The sequence below is a fragment of the Myodes glareolus genome, chromosome 22 (genome assembly GCF_982192425.1).
Source record: "Myodes glareolus chromosome 22, mMyoGla1.1, whole genome shotgun sequence".
Classification (NCBI taxonomy): Eukaryota; Metazoa; Chordata; class Mammalia; order Rodentia; family Cricetidae; genus Myodes; species Myodes glareolus.
Window position 1 is genome coordinate 34,506,967 of NC_142047.1, and position 12,651 is coordinate 34,519,617.

Here is a 12,651-nt window from a genome sequence, read left to right on the forward strand (position 1 = left end):
CATGGGTATTAGGCACAACTGAGGTATAGATACATGCATGTAGGCAAAATACTGCTGCACACAAAATAAATGATACTTGATGTGTACCCAAAGACATTTCATCTAATTAAAAATTTCCTCTACTCCCAAATATAGACAATTAGTCCACATCCTTGGAGACCGGTGAACTTGTTATCATGCTGCTTGCTATCATGTTCCAGAGTTTTCCGGTATTACAGCGTTTGGAGACCTTTGATTGACGATAGAACGCATACTAAGACTCCCAGCAGGAAATGTTATGTTACCAAAATCACAACGATCTCAACAATTTCCTTTCTTGTAGGGGCCAAAAGAAGATCCAGCACACTTCAGTCCCCAAATGGCACACAGCGACACAGGATTCCGAGGTAGGATCTTTCTACACAACTTCAGATAGACAAATCCTGACCTGCTTCCGCCAATCAAGGGATTTCATATACGCTACAGAAGCTCCGTAGTTCTAAGCAATTCCGTCGCAGACGGAGTCACTTAAGATAGGACATTTAAGTTGTAGACTTGGAACTTGAAATTAAAACCGGGACCACCACACCTAAAGACTTACTTTCTCCTGAAAGTAGTTTGCTGACAAGTTATAAATTTCCACCGTGCCATCTGTTCGTGAGACAGCCAATCTGTTTGACTGGTTATTGTAAGCCACACAGCGGATGCCTGATGGAACATAATTAAAGAAACGTACTCGATGGACCTTAAATTCACCCATTCCTGGGGGGACAAAAAGACATCGTTAAACGTTAACTGGAGAATCTCGCAGGCATTCAATTTATTATCACCACTGCTGGATGAGAGATTCCAACGATCTCTCACTTATGTTCATTTCTAATAATGATGTCGTGCCCCAGCAAGGCTCGACCTCCCCACAACACGGATGATTCAACAAATTAACCCCCAAAGGCCTACTCCAGTCCTTGTCTTTTTAGCCTACTGGAGGAGGAGGAGTGTTTGAAAATCGTCATTTTAGCAAGAACGCTAAACTCTCAACTTTACTAAGTTTGCAAATGACAGATCCACTCTTAAGACACAGACGCGAGGCTGATGGGGAGGGGGGGACGGACCCAGCGCACAAGTGAGCAGCGACAAGACTTGGTGATTTTCCCCGACTGCCTCGTCTAGCAGTTACGCCGCACACACCTACTGAGTGGAACTTATCTGCCCCTCACTCGTTTACCCTCAAGATTAGGAAGCCACAGGCAGAGAGGGCACGTTTTGAAGAACGAGAGGCTTCGCCACCCCCTGCCCTCTGCTAGGTCCCAGGAGTGACTTCCACCCCTTGGAACCGGCTATCCGACAACGTTCGCGGGTCCCCGACCCCGGACGAGCCGCACTCCCTCAGAACCCACTATCCCAGCTGCCTCCGGAGGTTCTTCCCGAACTCACTTACCGCCCGGCACTCGCTAGCCCGGACCTCACCTCTCTCCGCCCCGGTCCACGTGCGCGCGCGCGCTCTCCAGCTCTACCCCGGAAGTACTCGGCGGAGCGAGGCCGGAAGTGCGCAGGCAATGCTCGCGGCGGCGGCGACGGCGGCGGGAGGTTCGGTTGTCGCCCGTTGGCCGCGCGGCGCCGCGCTCGGCGGCCGCCATTGCAGGTCAGGCCGCGGGTGGGGGGCGCGGGAGGCCGCGGGGAATGAGGCCGGAGGCGGGAACCGGGGCGAGAGCGCGGAGGAGCGGCCAGCTAGGGAGCCGGGGCCGGGCGGGGCGCGCGGCTCGGGGAGAAGAATGGCGAGCGGAGGGGCGGGGAGCGGGCGGGGGAGGGGCGCATGCGGGGCCAGGGAGCTTGAGGGCCGCGGGGGCCGAGGCTAGCCCACAGCGGGCTGGGGGAGCTTGGGGACGCTGAGCTTGGACAGGGACGGAAGGAAGGGAGCGAGCGAGCTGGGCGGAGTGGGAAAAGGGTGGAAAGACTGGCGGAGCGCGGGCGGAGGACGGAGCAGGGGGCGGCGCGGGCCGGATCCTCGAGGTATGTGCGGGAAAAGGGGCTCAGTCCCCGGTCGGGAGGCCTGGTGGAGTCGAATGGACCTGGAACCCAGAAAGTAGCGGGAATGCAGAAGGAGGCTCAAATGGGGGGTTGGACGGAGCTGACAGAAATGTGAGGCTTGTTCCAGGGGACATTTATTTTAAATCATGGTGGGGGGGGAGCTTCTGGGAGACAATATTTGGAGGGTGGTTGCAAAGTGATCTCGGGGGCTTTGTGGGTGGAGTGGAGCCTAGGGTCGAGGAGGGTGGTGGCCTAGAGAAGCGGGACTGGGAACAATTTTAGATAGTTGAATTGAATGGTAGAGGAAGGTAGTTGAAAGAGGACTCTTTTGGGAGGAGGGTAAAGGATGTGAAGACCGGTGGGGGCCCCACGTGGAAGGAAAAGCATTTTAAATAAGAGTCGGGGTAGTTTCTTAGGGAAGTAGATAGATGGATTAGACACTGTGGTAAAAACAGTTCCAATAGTAGTCTCGGATAGTTTGAAGGGAGTTGGTGGAGAAACGGGGGGGGGGGGGTGTGGGGTGTGTGTGGATCCAGAAATCCAGAAAGTGGGTGGGCTTACAAGTAGAGTCTGTCTAGGCGAAAGAGTGGGAGGGAGACCAAGGGTGGAGGAGATAGAAGAAAATGGGAGAAGAATCCAGCCGAAAGGGGACCTCCCTCACAGCTGCAGCGCGCGCGCGCTCCGCCAGAAAGGGTTGGGAGGAAGAGGCTGTGATGCCAGGAAGTGGAGGAAAGGTTGAAATGGGGTGGCAGAGTAGCAGAAGATGGAGAAAACCGGAATAACTCAAATCGACCGAAGCCATCTTTTCTACCCATTGTCTACAAATAACAGTAATTGATTCCCTCCAATGGAGGAAGCCTACCACGTGATGGGAACGTACCACGTGTGTGCATAGTGTCTAAACACGTTTGGAAAACATTCTTCACTAATGAAAAGTTCGGAAGCATTCAGTTCCATCTTCCCTCCACAGCCCCTTTTGTAGGGGAACAAGTGTCTCATTTAAAGTAGTTTAGTCTTTAACCCCGTCAAGAGACAAGAAGACAAGGCACCCTTAGAAGTTAGCATCAAACATTCCCTCCAGTCACAGAATCACCATGACACTGGTAATAAAAGTGATTTGTCTTCAATCATATATAAAACGTCCTCGGTTGTTCATTTGGCAGAAAGACACATAGAGAAGTAGTTGTCATATTTAGAGAAGTGACCTTCTAGAACAGCTTAATTCAGAAGCAGTTTGGTAAACCCTGACTTTAGTGTTTGAACTGTTCAAACTTGACTTGATGATCTCCTGTTTTTATAAGCTATTTTTATTCATTGTAAACATTGGCAATGTGGTATTCGTGATATTCTACTTGTCATATACTAAGAAATATGTTTAACTTTTTTATACTTTAAAGAAGTGAATTTTAAAGTGTAGTTTTGGAAAATTACAAGAGATTCCGTTTAAAACAGGAAAACCAAAAATACTGGAAGAACTAGTGCCTATCTTGTATATTGGTTTAATCCAGCAGAAAAAGCAAAAGACAACACTAGATGTTTGGATATGTTATAATGAACTTTTTTCCAGACAGGGTTTCTTTATGGAGCCCTGGCTGTCCTGGAACATGATCTGTAGACAGGTTATTATAATGGACATTTATAAAACATTGTTTAGTCCTAGAAAATTTTGTATGTTGTTAAATCATTGAGTCACAGTTCTTTGTTTTTCTGTTTGTATGATTAGGTATATAATACCACATTATTTTGGGAAGTTACCATTGTGAGGGTCTCTGATCTCTAAGATATTAGTAACCCTTTAATATGTAATGATATAGAGAGCAGAGGATGAGAATTGAGTTTGGTCAGAGATTAAAATAAAATGTTCTCAGTCCTCATGACGTCTCTTCCTCAATGAGGGGCAGAGATTAAGGTATAATTTTGAATCCTGAAGATGGCATTGAATTTGACTTTTAAAGGTTTCAAAAACCTAGACATGGATAATAGCTAGCTTGCTAACTACTTTGATGTATTAGCGTGAATTATTAGCTACTTTCAAGACAAGTTACAAGGTTGCTTGCAGTTTTGTAGGAGAACAAGGCCAGTTGCATATCTTAGAAGTACTGTATGAGGATCGTACTGCACAGTGGTTAGTGTCACATTAGCTCTACTTCTTACTAGCTATGTGATCAGTTGCTTAACCTTTAGCCTTTCTAAACCTGTTTTCTTACCATAAAAGAGTGTGATGACCATGTCAGGATAAACTGAGATAATCCAGTTAACATTCCGAAGATTAGCGATATAAGCTCTTTTTGTATTGGTAATACTGCTGCTTTTCTAAACAAGCCAAACCTTAGGCCAGCCTAGAAGTGGTCATTGTCTCTTAGTGTTAGAATGAAGTGAGACTCAAGACTCAGAAATTGATGCCTTAGAGAAAAATTTCTTTGTGGTGTTTTTGTTCTTTGTTACTACTAACAGAATTTGGCTTGTTACAGGTTAAGCGTTATTCAGTTTATACAAGAAGTGCTTCAGATTTTGGAATATTTGCATTGACTTAGCAGATGAGCACATTTAAACTGATAGAACTGAAAAACTTAAAATTTGATACTAGTAACATAATATAAATTAAATTTTTCATATTTGGAAGCATTTCATGTTTTAGAGGTGTTATTCTTGGCCTCCTCATCTTTTGTAGTTTGTTTTTTTTTTCCTCCTGCCTGGTCTCAAGGAGATAGGTACAGATTAAGATGATCGTTTTCTTACTCATTTTTGTTTTTAGAAGCAGGATCTTTCTGTGTAGCTGGCCAGGAACTCAGTCTTCTTGCCTCAGCCTCCCAAATGCAGGGATTCCAGGTGTACACCAGCACTCCTGGCTTTTTATGTCCTTTTGAATAAAATCCACCCTCATTCTCCTGTCACCCCCCCCATCGGTTGTGTCCTCAGTTCAGCACTTAGTGTAGCCCTTGGCTAGTTCTCTAGTGAGCTCAAGGAGCAAACAAAGGAATAATAGAATTTAGATGCTACAGGAAATTTTAAGGCATGAAAGTATAATTTTAAAATTTACTAAAAAGAATTTAAACATTCCCCAGTGTTTCTTATTTGGCAAATATACACTCATACACACAAATTATACAAACATAATCATATCAATACATAGGTACATCTAAACTAGACTGACCCATAGAACTTGCATTCTTTTTATACATATATAAAACACCTAAGTAGATTTAACATAAGTTTTTACAGGCTTGGAGGGGCATAGTAACAGAATGTCCAAGCTTTGGTCCATAGAATTACTATTTTCCTGGGTATTGCCAGATGTTTGCCAGTATTAATAGAAATAGTTCAGGCAAGGCCTCCTGCATCGTGTAAAAATGTATGTCTTCAACTGAAGTCCCATGGGTAGGTAGATATTCAAGTGCCACTTAGTCCATTGTTGTGAATCCTTGTTTGATAGGAGACTATCCAGGAAACAGAGCATGCACTGAAAATACCATGAATCCACATTGTCTATCTCATTCCTGTGGGTAAAAGCACATAAAAATTGAAATTAGTTTTCAGGAAGTATTGTATTTTGGTGTGTATTATGATGCATATATAAATATGGAGGACAACCTTAGATTCAGTTCTTGCCTTCTGTCTTGAGTCAGTGTCTTGGTAGTTGTTCCACTGCATACCTTCAGGCTTTTTAAGGATTTTCCTTTGTCTTCCTTCTCATGAGGCCACTGCTGTTACAGGTGCTAATGCTGCATTTTGGCATTGTCATGGGCTCTGGACATTTGAACTCAGGTGCTCATACTTGCATGGCTAAACCTACTGTACCATCTCACTAGCTCCAGGAAGTAGGTTTTATCTTCTTCCCTATGCTTAGACTATGATGTTCTCTTACATGACTTACATGTCAGTTTTCTTAGACCATCTTATTTTGTTATACCTTGCACTCATCGTCATATATCAGCTGCATCTTCAGTCATCAAAGCTTATTTGAAAGAATAACCTGTGCAGCCTTGGCCATTTACAATCCGTATATTGTGTACTTGATGAATTATAGTCAGAGACTTTCAAAATGCTGAACTTCTTTACAATCTAAAAAATTAGCTGTTCTCAATAGGTTATGAGTCTAAACAATCTTGCATGTGTTATATTTAGTCATGATACAAGTGAGTCATAATCTACGTGTTAGCCTGTAGTCACTTAGTGTGATCACGCAGTAGCTTTCCACTTTCAAGCTAGAACCTGAATTTCAGCCTTTTGAATTGGGATTGGTGTCCTTTCACTTCAGAAGTGCTTTGGAGGCCGGGCTTAATGCCACATGCCTTTGATATGTACGGTACTCAGGAGGTTCAAACAGGATTGCCAGTTCAAAGATGGACCTTGTCTCAAAAACCACTCAGGTTAGGACCTGCGACTAGTCTTGTTATATGTACAAAGATCTTTGCCTTTGAAATTGATAAATTGCCTTTTCTTGGGTGGGACCACAACCTGTTTTGGTCCAGAGACCTAACTTATTCAAGGTGGTACAAGTCTTGGTGCCCTTTTGCTGTTGTGAACAGCATTTAAATATATTGTCACTGGTTGCCTAATTTCTTAATTCCTTTTCATTCCTGCTGGCTCTTGGTTTTGTCCTCTGGGAAGGGAAAGTTAGGTAGTGATTTTTAAGTAACTAGATGACCCAGTTTTCTGTCTCAACTCTACTATCTTTCTCCAGTTCAATATTACCACGTATGAATAAGTGGTTTTATCTGTGTATGACCCAATAGCCTCAACTTCAAAATAAGAATAAGTACCTCTTATTAGAGTTGCCATGTTGATTGAAGATACCATGTTCACATGTAGATAGCGTATGGTTCATAGTGAAAATTCAAAATACATTAGCTGCTGATCCAGTGTTTTGGTGCTCTGGAAAGAGGTTTTGTCATAATATAAGCCTACTGGAGGTCCAGAGTGATGATAACCAGTAAGAAGCCTATTAAATGGCATGCTGAAGTCAACTATAGTCCTGACCATCTGGAGGCTGAGGCAAGAGTATACCTAGAGTCCTAAGCCAGACTTAGTTGTGTTGCAAGTCCTTGGCTTAAACAGGAAAAAACAAAAAACTGGAAAAAAAAATCTGGTGTGTTTTTGCCAAGTTTGAATTCAATTATAAAACCTGTTGACCAATTATATCACAGTTGCTAACACTATATATGTCTCATTCGAAAGATAACCAGAAGTTGTAGCTTTGGCCCCCCCAATCCAGTCTCCTCTCTCCCTGAATGGCAGTCACAAGAGCAAATGAAGCTAGTGTCAGGCTTTTAGGGTACTCCGACTTGCCACCAGGTGGCACTGTTATATAATGTAAAAGTATAGAGTGTCCAATCTAAGTTAAAGGTGGTCACTAGTTGACTAGACACTAGTGACTAGAGTCACATTAGAATAGCATATGCCATTAATTCCATGACTCAGGAGACAAAAGCAGATGGATCCTGAGGCCAGTCTGCTCTGTACAGTTCCAGGATAGCCTGAGTTATATAGTGAAACCCTATCTCAAAAGAGAGAGAAAAGAAATAACCTTGTGATTTGCTGGAATACACCTGAGTGTATCACCAGTCTCACTGTTGTCATTAGCAACTGTACTCTATGTGTTTAGAATCAGCAAGAAAACCTAGCCCTTTAGGACTTGCTAGGCAGTAGAGAACATATCTAAAAGCACTTAGAAAAGTGCCTGCCAAATGGGTGGATCTAGAAAACATATTGAGTCAGGTAGCTCAGACCCAGAAAGACAAATACCATATGTACTCACTCATAAGTGGCTTTCAGACAAGAAAGCAAAGAAAAACCAGCCTACAGTTACCAATCTCAGAGAACCTAGATAGAGAGGACCCTAAGAGAGACATGCATAGATCTAACCTACATGGGAAGTAGAAAAAGACAAGATCTCCTGAGTAAATTGGGAGCATGGGGACTGTGAGAGAGGGCAAAGGGGGAGGGGAGAAAAATATATAGCTCAGTAAAAACAATTGAAAAGAAAAGTACCTGCCATACAGTGGATGGGAGTGTACAACTCAGTTTGCAGAGTGCTGCCTAGCATGTATGAAGCCCTGGGTGAGGTCCCTAGCAACACATAAGCTGGAGGAAGAGGCAGGAGAATCAGAAATTCAAGGTCATCCTCAGCTACATAGAGTTCAGGAACAACCTGGTCTAGAGATCCCTTTTCAAAGGGAAAAGGTACCTATCACACAATTAAGTGATTAATATTAGCTATAATTATTATTGCCCTAAAGGTGTTTTTTCTTTTTTTTCTCCAGTTTTTCAGTCGCTTTTTTAAAGAAGGAAGGCTCATGGTGCAAATTGTTATTTCTAGGTGAGTATGTTTTAAGATTTTACTTAGCTTGAGTGCCAAGGGCTATACTGGTTTCACACTGTTCTGGAAGAATTAGGGTCCTCAGGTACATCTTATATAACTGTTTGCATTAAGATCTCTATTTCAGTTCTCAGCACTGCCCAATTTCCCAAGCTCTTGTATTCATCACAGAGTTTCTTTGGGCCTCTAATGGTGGTGTAGGTGTAGGACACTACTCATCCTTCACCACTCAAAAATATTGTAACCGCCAGCCCTTTGCTTGCAGTGCGGGGGCTGGAGGCCTGGCAGAATGGGTGCTGATGGAACTACAGGGGGAGATCGAGGCTCGCTACAGCACCGGATTAGCTGGAAACCTCCTGGGAGACCTACATTACACCACTGAGGTGAGGGGGCTTTTATTCCCTACCTTATGCCTCAGTAAAGCAAGCTACACCGAGGTGGTGCTCCCAGGACCCAGTGTGAGGACTGTCCTCAGGTTTGTTGCTCGAGGTTTAGCAGTCTGTAGAACTGTCTGCTTGCTGGCCACCACTTTCGCAGTAGCAGGGCAGTGGAGCCTTGGGGAATCTGCAGGGGTCCTAAAAATAGAAATCTCTTTACTTGGGGCTAGAAAGAATGAGAAGGGCACAGGGGTGGATTGTTCAGTGCAGTGTTCTAACAGTGATGGAGCCAGATTAGCGACTGTGAGGTGCCAGGAGCAGCTTTAAAGGGCACCTGAGAGGAATGGCCTTGCCTTCAACCTCAGGCGTCTCCTTCTTGTTCTGCCAAAGGGAACCCCTGTGCTGATCGTGGGGCACCACATCCTGTATGGGAAAATCATCCGCCTGGAGAAACCTTTTGCGGTCCTTGTCAAGCACACTCCTGGGGAGCAGGACTGTGATGAGCTTGGTCGAGAGACTGGCACTCGGTATTTGGTGACAGCACTCATCAAAAACAAGATCCTTTTCAAAACTCGCCCTAAGCCTATCATCACCAACGTCCCCAAGAAAGTATGAAAGAACCCCGGATTTTCCTTAGAGAGCGGCCAACTCCTTGGACTCGTGCTCCATTGCCACCTCGAGGACGGCTGGACGGTTCCCTGGGACCACAGGGAGGACCTGTTATGAACACAGGCCACCCAATGGGCGTGAACTCAGATCCTTTCCTTATGGCAGCAGGTTCTCTTGGGGGGAACCTGGCTCCATTTCCAAGGAATCCAGCTTCTTTTCCAAGTTCATCAGGCTCACTGGCTTCAAATCCAGCACATTTTCCTGCTGGTGCTCGTGACCCAAGCATGGCTTCTTTTCCAAGAGGGATGAATCCCACTGGTACAGGTGCAGTTTCCTTCCCAAGGCCAGGTGGCCTTTTGGGACCGGGACCAGGACCAGGACCGGGTTTAAACCCTAGAACAGGGGGTCTTCCAGGCCCAGGACCTATGTCTAACCCCAGATTAGGAGGCCTTTCCGGCCCTGGTCATATGGCCAACCCAAGAGCAGGTGGGCTCCTGGGAACAAGTCCTGACCCCAGAAGTGGTGGCCCTATGGGCCCTGGATGTGTACCGAACCTGAGGGCAGGTGTTTTAGCCTCTGGTACTGGTCCTCCCAATCCTAGGCCAGTTGGCCTGGGCCCTGGACCAAGTCCTAATCTGAGATCAAGCTTTTTAGGTACAAACCCAGCTCCTAGGTCGGGTATGTTTCCAGGCCCAGGCCTGGGGCCCAATCCACGAGCAGGTGGCTTAGGTCCAGGCCTTGGGCCCAATCCGAGAGCTGGTGGCCTAGGCCCAGGCCCAAATCTGGACACCAGAGGAGGTGGCCTCTTGGGTACAGGATCTGGTCTTAACTTAAGAATGGCTGGACCTCAAGGCCTAGATCTTGCTCCCATTCTAAGGGCAGCAGGTCTTTTAGGAGCAAATTCAGCTTCTTTCTCACAGGCTTCTGGAAACATGGGCGCAAACCCACCTACCATGACAAGAGTACCTGGCCCCATAGGACCAAACACAGGTCCTAGCTCTCGAGGAATTGGCCTTCCGGGGCCAAATCCCTCTGCCATGTCAAGGGCTCCTGGCCCCATGGGCCCTAATTCAGCTCATTTCTCAAGGCCAGGAGGCCCAATGGGGGTAAATGCTGGAGCCTTTCCAAGAGGGGCAGGATCGGGAGGACTGAACCCAGCTGCCTTTTCTCAGTCTTCTGGCACACTGGCTTCAAATCCAGGTACCTTTCAGAGGTCTGCTGGTCTCCAGGGCTCAAATCCAGCAATTTTCCCTAGAACCTCTGGGCCACTAGGTCCCAACCAAACTAACTTTCCAAGGGCCACTGGTCTGCAGGGTCCAACTCCAGCTGCCTTCCCAAGGTCTGCTGGCCCATTAGGCCCGGGTCAGGTTGCTTTCCCAAGGTCAGCTGCTGGGCATCTGGGCTCCTCTCCAGCAGGCCCTGTGGGTGTCAACCCAGCTCCTTTTGCAAGGCCAGCAGGAACCCTGGGTCTTAACCCAGCTTCCTTTCCAAGGATGAATGGCCCTGTAACCAAGACTTTGGTCCCATTTCCTAGGGTAGGCAGCCTCCCTGGTTCAAATCCAGCTGCTTTCCCCAGACCTGGGGGTCCCATGGCTGCGATGTACCCAAATGGAATGTTACCCCCTTAAATACCATTTTTCTTCCAGGGCCACTTCGTTTTTCAAATACTGTGGTTCTGGGCTGGGACTGTCCCTTAGATAAAGGAGTAGATCTGGAGCTACAGTCTGAAGAACATAGCTGGGGCTCAAGTTCAAATGAGCCGCCTTTTTCCTCTGCTTTTTCTCTTGACTGAAGAAGGCAAACCATTATTTGTGAGACACGGACTATGGCAGATCGAATGATCCTGACCTCAAGAAAAAGGATCTCTAGCCTTGGACACCTGCTGTGCTGTTGTCCCACAGCTTTCTGCCCCTTGTTTCTTACTAGTTTCTTGACTTGTTCTTGTGGACTTTTCCTCAGGGATATACTGGCCTGCAGGTTCTAATTCCCCTGCTCACCACTGGAGAATTGGCTCACTTCCTGTCTAGTGATGCTGCATTGGTGAGCAGACCATGCTTCAGTAACTCTGGCCTGGTCACCCTGGACCTGGTCATGTTCTACTGCCAGACCTTTCCCTGGGGGCTTGAACACAGAACGGGGAGGTGGACACTCATGTCACAGACCCACACATTTCTGCTTGACTGAACCTGCAGCTCCTTTCTCCTGGGACTTAGGTGCCAGATTTAAGGCTCCTCTGATCATCCAGCTCCCTCTCCACTGGTACTCCCAATCAAAGAACCTCAAAACTTAAACTGATGTGGATGGGAACTGGGGAATTAGGGTGGGGGTGGAGGGATGAAAGGGAGAATCACTGTGCTTTGTTCAGCCTGATGTGAAGGATGGTTGGTGTTTTTCCTGCATTGTCTCTTTTCTTACTGTTTCTTTAATAAATGGGATGAGAGGGCAGTTGCGGTCATTCCATTTTGTTCTCCCACAGTGGGCACATTTTACCTCTTGTTTTGGTGTGACAACAACCTCATATCCAACATGCTTGTATTTGAGCGGCAAGCTTTGGTTTAGCCTTCACTCTTCTGTTTCTGTTTTGTGGAGTAATTGGAGGAGTGCTGGCATTTTTTGGTTGGGAGACTGCATCTGATAGTTATTTCATGAGACTGAGATTTACTGATACTGTGTATGCATGAGCATTCACGCATGTGTCGTGTTAGGATGTCCTGAGTGACTTAATTCCCGAAATTGATGCAAGTGTCACAACTTGCCCTATTTTTGAAATTTTTTTAAATCAGCATTTTAATTTTTTTTAATGTCTTTCCGCTTCCTTTTTTTTTTTAAATATTTATACAGTATCCTGCCTGTAGGCCAGGCACCAGATCTCATTATAAGTGGTTATGAGCCACCATGTGGTTGCTGGGAATTGAACTCAGGACCTCTGGAAGAGCAGTCAGTGCCCTTAACCGCCAAGCCATCTCTCCAGCCCAGCATTTTAAATATTTGAGTGATGTGTGTGCACTCATACTGGTTTTGCATGTATGGGAGTCAGGACAATTGGGGGTGGGGCAGTGGTCATCTACCATGTGGATCCCAAGGATTGAGCTCAGGTCATCAGGCTTGGTCGTAGGTTGCTTTTACTCCTGGGCCATCATCTTGCTGGCCTCTTATTCTACTTCTGAATTCCACTGTTACCATTTATACCATTAGTCCTTTTAAAACTAGAGTAGGAATCAGGCTTATTAAGTACAAGAGGACATAGCTCTGAGATCCCAGCTGTTTCTTTAGATCTAAACTTCTAACCTCATGTGTTGAAGACTTGGTCCCCAGCAAAGCTCTATAATAGAGGTAGGA

At 45.9% G+C, this 12,651-nt stretch overlaps 3 protein-coding genes across 6 annotated transcripts in view; 2 read left to right on the forward strand and 1 right to left on the reverse strand.

The window, feature by feature from the left end:
- Positions 1–1,552, reverse strand: part of Utp4 (UTP4 small subunit processome component) — a 29,957-nt gene extending 28,405 nt beyond the window's left edge. For 2 of the 3 annotated variants that reach the window (XM_048430853.3, XM_048430832.3), the window contains exons 1-2: positions 1,418–1,552; positions 581–741 (exon numbers count right to left, since the gene is read on the reverse strand). In XM_048430853.3, the coding sequence (XP_048286810.1) occupies positions 581–739 (159 nt within the window). In that variant the 5' untranslated portion in view covers positions 740–741; positions 1,418–1,552. The remainder of the gene's footprint in view (positions 1–580; positions 742–1,417) is intronic. The other variant, XM_048430842.3, reaches the window with a different exon arrangement.
- Positions 1,513–9,318, forward strand: Chtf8 (chromosome transmission fidelity factor 8). Of its 2 annotated transcripts, none has more exons than XM_085681634.2 (4): positions 1,513–1,621; positions 8,271–8,326; positions 8,592–8,709; positions 9,094–9,318. In XM_085681634.2, exons 2-4 carry the CDS (start codon positions 8,304–8,306, stop codon positions 9,316–9,318), a joined length of 366 nt encoding a protein of 121 aa, XP_085537760.1. In that variant the 5' UTR covers positions 1,513–1,621; positions 8,271–8,303. The 2 variants fall into 2 exon arrangements, with proteins under 2 accessions (XP_085537760.1, XP_087756308.1); XM_087900182.1 differs by lacking the exon at positions 1,513–1,621 and adding an exon at positions 1,971–1,989.
- Derpc (DERPC proline and glycine rich nuclear protein) lies at positions 9,315–11,757 on the forward strand. The gene has a single exon (XM_048430806.3). The coding sequence runs from the start codon at positions 9,315–9,317 to the stop codon at positions 10,938–10,940; it is 1,626 nt and encodes a 541-aa protein (XP_048286763.2). The 3' UTR covers positions 10,941–11,757.
- The last annotated feature ends 894 nt before the right edge of the window (positions 11,758–12,651 follow it).